This window comes from Megalops cyprinoides, chromosome 12, assembly GCF_013368585.1.
Source record: "Megalops cyprinoides isolate fMegCyp1 chromosome 12, fMegCyp1.pri, whole genome shotgun sequence".
Classification (NCBI taxonomy): domain Eukaryota; kingdom Metazoa; phylum Chordata; class Actinopteri; order Elopiformes; family Megalopidae; genus Megalops; species Megalops cyprinoides.
In genome coordinates, this window is record NC_050594.1 from 24003740 (window position 1) to 24012371 (window position 8632).

The 8632-nt window shown below is 42.1% G+C and overlaps 1 protein-coding gene across 1 annotated transcript; it reads left to right on the forward strand.

The window, feature by feature from the left end:
* The first annotated feature begins 18 nt into the window (after positions 1-18).
* Positions 19-5894, forward strand: ccnk (cyclin K). Its single transcript, XM_036542484.1, has 11 exons — positions 19-87; positions 598-882; positions 1221-1302; positions 1476-1607; positions 1766-1871; positions 1965-2022; positions 2389-2558; positions 3144-3352; positions 3707-3740; positions 3915-3986; positions 4627-5894. The coding sequence occupies exons 2-11, from the start codon at positions 686-688 to the stop codon at positions 5235-5237; spliced, it is 1671 nt and encodes a 556-aa protein (XP_036398377.1). The 5' UTR covers positions 19-87; positions 598-685; the 3' UTR covers positions 5238-5894.
* Positions 5895-8632: the final 2738 nt, after the last annotated feature.

Genomic DNA, 8632 nt, shown 5'->3' on the forward strand with positions numbered 1-8632 from the left:
AATTAAATCCCCAGGGAAGATAATCAAAGTATTTATCATCTGATTGTCTCCCATTTATTACTACTGAACAGGTTCCATGTAAAACAGGTATGTGTTTAAATTCCTTATTAATATAACCAAATTAGCTAACATACCAGCCTTTTTCAAAAGCTTAATGTAACAAGCTAGCTATCTTGTAGATTAAGATGCGATGCCTAACGCTAGTTAGCCGCAATTGTCTTAGTCGCTGGAGTTAACAGGCACATCCGCCAACTTGTCTGATTAAATGGCATTATTTCAAACTGGTTTTGTCATTTTAGCCAACTGACGTCAGACATATTACTGTGATGACAAGTTGATAAACTTCATGTCGATTTTTCAGCAATGCGTGGAACAAGGAAGCCGTGTGAGGGAGTAGCAGGTAGCGACTTAGTGAGCCATCATCTATTGGCTAGCTAACATTAGCAGTGTGGTGACATTTTAACTAGCTAGCTAACGTGTGCTAACTTATAAGCGTTACAAAATTCAGACAATTAATGATGAAACGTCAGGCTGTGATACTAATGATACTGGGTGTCTTCTAACAGATTTGTCAAACTTCTTGTGTTTGTCCTGCAGTTTGTCTTGCTAGCTTATCCAGAGCTTTTGACGTCTGACTGAAGAGCCTTCGAGTTGTTAGCTATTTAGTTAGCTGCTACTTCACTAAATGAAGGACAACAAGGAGAACTCAACTCCTGGTAATCCTGCTGCAAGTGTGGACCACATAAAGCCATGCTGGTACTGGGACAAGAAGGACCTGGCGCATACGCCCTCGCAATCAGAGGGGCTTGATCCCGCAACAGAGGCCAGATACAGACGAGAGGGGGCCAGGTTCATTTTTGACGTTGGGACTCGCCTCGGACTGTATCCTTTCTCATTTTACGGGTCCTGATATAATGTTGTTACTCGTGTGGCCTGTGGTCGTCTCCACAATGTGCAGTTTCGCTAAAGATTATGACCGATCAGCAAGCTTTTTAACCGATGCTAAAGAACTTGTTTTCCATGTTTAGTTCATTTTGGTTTGCTTTTTGATGTAACCTTTGTGACAGTAGTGCACAAGTATTGATATAGCCTGAATACAACTTGGATGTGGGTTTGATGTGCCTTTAGCTAGTATATTTATCTCGTGTAGGTGCACATAACAGAAAGTATGTCAATTCATTAAAATTTAATTGAAGTGTAAAACCTTAACACAGGCGTGGACATTATGACACTCTGGCGACGGGAATCATCTATTTCCATCGATTCTACATGTTTCATTCTTTTAAGCAGTTCCCCCGATATGTAAGTGTCTCAGCTGTCTGAGAGTTCAGTTTTGAAGTCTTTGTGAAAGACATATGAAAAGCATCATACATGCACCGCAGTCATCCAGTCCTATTTACATTGACTGTGAATCAAGGAGGTGCTTGCTGGCCATGGCATATTATTACATTGATGAATGTTGTGTGTGTCCGTAGGTTACTGGGGCCTGTTGTTTATTCCTGGCGGGTAAGGTGGAGGAGACCCCGAAGAAATGTAAAGACATCATTAAAACAGCTCGCAGCTTACTGAATGATGTGCAGTTTGCACAGTTTGGGGACGACCCTAAGGTAAGATACCGTGGCTGTCATGCAACATGTCTTTCTGACAGTCGCAGGGATGTGAAGGAAGTTTCACTGTCTCTGTCGTTTGTGTTCTTTGAGAAAACTTGATAGTGATTTGCCTTTGAATTGGTGTCATAATAGGGGAGTCATTATTATCTCCACAGGAGGAAGTGATGGTGTTGGAAAGAATATTATTACAGACAATAAAGTTTGATTTGCAAGTGGAACATCCATACCAGTTTCTTCTCCGATATGCCAAGCAGTTGAAAGGTGTGTATAGTAATATTTATAACCATGTAAGTGATAGTCTTTAAGGGACTGTGGCCTGTACATAGTAACTAAACAAGCATTTGTCTCTTTCAGGTGATAAAACTAAAGTTCAGAAGCTGGTACAGATGGCTTGGACCTTTGTAAATGACAGGTACACAAAAGCCCGCTGCTCTGGATTTTCCTGTCTTAACATCTGTAGTGTATGGCCCTGATTCTTGTCTTAACTTCACTGTGTAATGTACATCCTTGATTCTTAGCTAACATTTGTCTGTAATTTACAGCTGTGATTCCTGTCTAGTTTACCTACTACCCTGTTTCTTATCTAACTCTGAATAATGTACAGTTCTGATTCCTTTGTGACCTCTGTGAGTAATGCACAGTCCTGATCCCTGTAAAACATTTGTGAGTAATGAACAGTCATGATTCATGTCTGACTCCTGTGAGTACTGTGTGACCTTTATTGCTGTCTACCCTCTGTGGGGGCTCTGATCCCCGTCTCATCTGTGTCCCTTCGCAGCCTGTGCACCATGCTGTCACTACAGTGGGAGCCTGAGATTATAGCCGTGGCTGTCATGTACCTGGCCGGGCGCCTGTGTAAGTTTGAGATCCAGGAGTGGACCTCCAAACAGACGTCCCGCCGGTGGTGGGAGCAGTTTGTCCAGGATGTCCCGGTGGAGCTGCTGGAAGGTGGGAGCTCTCAAACTGTCTGACTGTTGTACACTTCTTTAAGGATTGCAGTCCTAAATACTGTATATTTGTATGCCATTCAGAATGATAAGTCACATATTTCAAATGTTCCATTTAGAGAGTTCATTTAGGTGTGATTAATACACAGATAACAAATATGCATTTGTTGTGTGCTTTGTTGTTGACTTATGCAATGTTCTTTCTTTTAGTCACCATAACATTATATTCATTTAGCAGATGCTCTTATCCACAGCACAACAGAACATAAGTGTATTCATTCACGTTGAATGAGTAACAGTGTCCGACCAGGCTAACAACACTCCCAGACCAGTGAATGTGAACTCAACACTATTCAAGCCATACCCTGAGTTAACTTGTGCAACCTGCCTAGACAAGGGAAGCCAAGCATACTGCCATACATCACTCACTACATCACAGAATCCAAAACACATCTCAATACTACACATAAAACAAACATAATTTAGAATGTATGCCTTATCAATACTATTTCCAGTGTTTCACAGACTGCTTTATGACTCCAGTGGCCAGGTTTTCGTAAACATGATTAGTTATTGTTTATTGCAGACATTTGCCACCAGATCCTGGACCTGTACTCGCAGGGCAAGCAGCAGATCCCCCAGCATCCCCAGTTGCAGGAGAAGGAGAAGCCCCCGGCCCCACCCCAGCAGCCACAGGCCCCGCCCACACAGCAGGCGCCGACCCCTCCTGCCCCGCCCCCACCCAAGAAGGCCTCCCCACAGACCAGCCCTCCGAGGCAACTCAAGCGGCCTCACGTGAGTGGATGGAAGTGTCTTTAGACAGCCAGTCGGATTCATTCATTCCAATTCCACATGACACCACTTTACCACACATAATTACAGTGCAATTTACTGCTTCGGTTCTGAATTTAAACAGAAATTGTCGATGATACAAAATGGTTTTAAAGTTGAATGGAGGTTTTACGGTTTGATAGTTATTATACATCTAGATGATGCTTTTGACATTCAGATTTTTTCTTTAGCATGTGCTTGTAAAAATGTTTCCTTGAACCAGGTGTCCACAGTTTGGCCCAGTAAACATTTCCATTTGATTTCCATGAAATGCTATTGTGAATGTCGTGTGGCTTATGCTTTTATTTTTGTTACTAGGTTGTGTCTCCAAAAGAAGAAGCCAAAGCACCAGGTACGGAGCACATATGTTTTGAATAAACTCAGTGTCAGGTTGCCATTGTAGACAGAGCAGTTAGTGGATTCTAACAGGATGGTTGCAGTATGGAAACTACTAGTATGTGCCTTGCCTTTGGTCCATGCTTTAGCGACTCTTTAAAGAATAAATGATTATTATTTGCCCTGCCAGAACAAGTGGGTTCCAAAATCCCCCGTCTGGAGAGCCCGATGCCCCCCCTTCCCACGGCACAGCCTCCTCCCGGTGAGTGTTCTCTCCTGGAGATGTAAGAATCCCTGCATTTCAGGAACTATGACATGCTGAGGTGTTTCACGAGAGGAGTGAGCGACATGGGTACATAGTGTTGAAGGGGAACATATTCAATGACATAACTATACAGAGCAATCTGTTCCCTCCTTTGTGTCATACATACTGTTGTCCAGTCACCTACTGATCTGCTGTGCCAGTGTAAAGCGTCAAAGCAAGGATTTATGTCAATAAAGGTCACGTTGGCCCCATGGCTTCAGTGTTACAGAAATATGAGCACAGGGTAGGTTGGGACTCTGTAACCTGCAGAATGTCACGTCAGTCCCATACTCCCATATCCACTTACATAACTGCATAGTGTACTGCACTCGGATCAGTGCACCGCAACTGACCTTTCAGACAAATCTGGTAATTGCCTTAGCGCATTAAAACTGTTCTTATAGAAACCAGTACTGTAGACGTCTTACTTTGCAAGTTGCTCTGGATAAGCACGTCTGCTGTATGTAAATGTAGACGGCTTTGCTTTGTATCCAGTCTGGCTGTGTTTGTTGAAGAGGAATCCTTGGTAGGTTTTTTGTGCTGAAAAGAGCTGAATCCCTCTTGCCAATGTTCTTGTGTTTCATATAATCTCATGCAGATCGCAAGCCCCCACCTACTTTGGCTGCACCGCCTGGAGAGGCGGAGCTAGCAGCGACGAGCGAGTCGGTGGAGGTGCCGAAAGCACCGATACCGCCCCCGCCCCATACAGCACCAGTGCACCAGCCACCGCCGATTCCCCACCGGCCGCCGCCCCCACCCCCCTCCAGTTACATCATGGGCATCCCCACCTCCAGCTCCTACATGTCCGGTGAGGGATACCAGAGCCTGCAGTCCATGATGAAGACAGACGGGCCTTCCTACAGCACCATGCCGCCCGCCTACGGACCCCCGATGCAGTACCACCCGCATGTTTACCCCCCGACTCCTCCTCCCCCCGTCCCTCCACCCGCTGCCTCTTACCCTCCTCCCAACCTCCCGCCTCCCTCCCCTGCCTACCCCCCTCCGGGCTACAACCACAGCTACCCTCCCCCTCCGCGGATGCCCCCGGGGCACGGCGTGCCACCCCCGGGGATGGGCATCCCTCCTGCCAGTTACCCACCCCCTCCGGGCCCCCCGGGCCCCCCAGGAGGCCAGTCCCAGGTGCCCCCGCCCCTCCCCCCGGGCATGCCTCCGGTCGCAGGCATGAACAGAGGGGGCTGGATGAGATGAGAACACAGCAGGAGCAGAAAGAATGCCATTCTTTCTGCAGGGTGTGGGCATGGATGCAGTGAGATGGGCAGGATGCAGACAGTACCCGTTAACTCACTGCAGATTTTCTTTGTGAAAAGTGCAACAGGCGATGGAAAGCAGCACTTGCTTCAGTGTTGTTTCCATACCACCCATTTGTGTCGGGTAGTGAAAATCTTGATCTGAATATGATTTTGTATTTCTGACGGCACTAATTATTCAAGTGCACTGTTATCGTTTATGAAATCAGAATTAGCTTCACCAGAATAAAGAAAAAAAACTCTAAGTGTAGACTAGCCCAGTTGTTTTACGCAAAGAATTGCGGAATCTGTTCTAATTAACATAGTAGTATTACACTTACATAAACTAGGGTTGTTGGGCTGTTGGTTTCCCAAGGGCAAAAAAGAAATGGGTCACTATAAAATATAGACATCATGTATGATTTCTCCTTTTAACTATTTTTTGTCACTATATTATTTTATATACATTCATGTGATTGTACTTAAGAAAAAACAAGTGCACAGTGCATAGGCATTTGTATGTTGACCAAGGTCTGTGGTGATGAATAAAGAAATGAATTCACATGCCTGAATGAACCATTGTGTGGACAAAAGGCCACTTTGTAAATAATGTTTTGTGGAGCACCATAAATTTGTTTTTTTTTTTTTTTTTTTTGGAAAGAGCTCCTCCAAACGTGCCTTTGGCTTCTCTGTAATGAGCCGTTTAGGAAAGTTAACAAGCTGAAATGTAAAATGTGAATCATTGTCTGATTATGCTGTACATGACTGCTGTTATTTCTTTAAGCAAAAGATAAGACATTAAAAATGCTGTCTGCTTTTACACTTAGTGGTGTCATTTGATCATGAGAACGGACACTGACATGCATTCATTATAGGAGTGCCTCTCTGTGACCTCTGGTGTAGGTAAGAGGAGACACAAGCTTCTACACTTACATCCAAAGCAACCAGCTTAACCATCCAGTGACCCTCACAGATACCCACGGCTTAAACAGCAGATTGTCCAAACAAGCCAGTGACCTTATAAGGTCTTTTTCTCACCGTCCAGGAGAAACAAAGTGCCTGTGCTTCAGATGCTAATGTGTTTACATAAACCGAAACAGGCAGTCTGGGTAATGTACTCATTGACTGCAATTTATGAAGAATGGCTATACAGTTATCGCCTTTACACTGTTCCATGTCTACTGTTGTCCCAATATGCAATTTTCAAGTAACCATGTGTGAAGCACAGCATGCCATTCACGTTTATTCATAAAATATATCATTTTACAATTAATACTATTATTCCATTTCATTACAGTTTTGCTTCTTATTACCAATGAGTAGGTAAATCTTGTCTTTTTAAACTTTACTGTTTTTCAGTACCAGTTGTGACGAGCAGCTGCCTATGCCTGTTTTAGAGTTCACAGCAGATAGCAGTCCCTGCCTACTTGACTGCTGAACTGAGTCAGACATCTTGAAGCAATTACTGTTATCTGCTATGTGTCACTTGTGGATCAAATGTGTAATTGGAGGAATGTTACCTCTAAAAATTTCTCAAATTATTAGTTTAACTTACTCTGCTGTGTCTTGGATTAGAAATATGGAGGACATTCATGGAAACTGATTAATGAGTTGTTCTTTTGGTTGTTATGGGCCCTATAATATTTTAAAAATGAGCTTTAATGAAGTAAGACCATTGTCTTAGGTTTGTTGGAGTGGTACAAAAGGAAAGTACAGTAAATGGCTCTACTGTGGTCTTTTTATGAGTACCATCACTCATTGGACTACATATTTGTGCTACAGTTAACAATGAAATGACATCAGATCCAGACCAGCATTCAGTTAGGTGTTAAAACCTAACTGAGTCTTGATAGAAGTAAAACCCATACACAGAAGTCCACTGGTACCAGGATTGAGAGACACTGCTCTGCTCTTTTTTTTTTAATTGTTTTAAGTAATTCTAAAATTTACCAGCAGGTGGCAAACTTGTGCAGCCCCCAAATCTTACTTGATTCTATAAAGCTCAGCAATCTGCATTTGAAATGATTAAAGAAACACCAGAACTACAAAGCCAATATCTTTTATTTTTTTCAAAATCACCTAAAAGTGGCCTATCCATATTTGATTTTTTCTTATTTTTTAATCTTGCTAAAATACCAGTTAATTTCCAGCTACATACAGCTTATGAAAAAAGTTATAAAGGCATGCTAGTTACAGGTACTCTACAGGAAGTGATATTTACAGAGCACTGTATATTCTAGGATTCCAGTTTATCGCGTGTCACGTATACAGAGAATACAACCGAACATTGAATTAAACCACATCAACAAAAGAAGCAGTGCATTTGAATGACATTAGGAAAATAGTCTACTTTATATTTGTATTCAAATCAACTAATACAAAAAAGTCAGTAGTTGTGTTGCCTATTTGTTCTTAAAGGTCACTTTTTCATAAACAATTAGATAGTGTGAAAACTTAGACAAGTCTACTTTGTAGCTGACCCTATCTGTATGGTTATTCTCATTTGGAAAACCTACAGTAACACCTTAGCACTAACACCCTGTGCTAACAAACAGGGTGTACTGTTGAAGTTGACAAGAAACAAATTTCATTTCCTTTATGGAAGTACCAAATATAAAGACTTTTTTTTCTTTTTTTCTTTAACAAATGATTCATGCTTATTTTGTTCATAAATTGCAACAGAAAAGTCAACAGCAGCAAACATACACCATTGCCTCTGGAAGTCACAGGCTACATCCCCATTTGAAATCATTAAATCACTTTACAAAAGATGATATTCAGCCACCTTTTACACTTCTTGATATCTCTGGATTAGAAATTAAGAGAGACAATGAATTAATAATCTTCCTAATGGAAAACTAGAATAAAGGGGTTTTAAGAACACTCAAAATATGTGCAATATAATTCAGACATAGAACCTTCAGTTCAGGTTCTAGAAGGAAAATATAGATGTGGAGTGTGGAATGCAACCTGTGTCTTCTGTCAGCAGCCTTCAGTCTTGTACTCCTAGGGCTTGGATCCAAGGCCCTAGCTGCACAAATGAGGCAGAATCATCTTTTCATCTCATTCAAATATATCACTGCCATTCAAGCTACAGGTGGGTGAGATTAAAGACATTTCCCCGGTGCTGTCTGCACGATTGTCAAATATGCACACCAAAATTGTCCTCTGACTTTACACACATCTTGTTTACCCACTTTCCGTAATAATTATGCCATATTTATGTCACATTTATGTCATATGGGGACAGAGAGAGTTGAATTTCGTCTTGGTAAAAATAGTACATGATTTGTGTGTGATGAGGTTTTGTGCTTTTTAAACAACAAAAAAAGTTAAAAATACAAAACAGAACTCGGT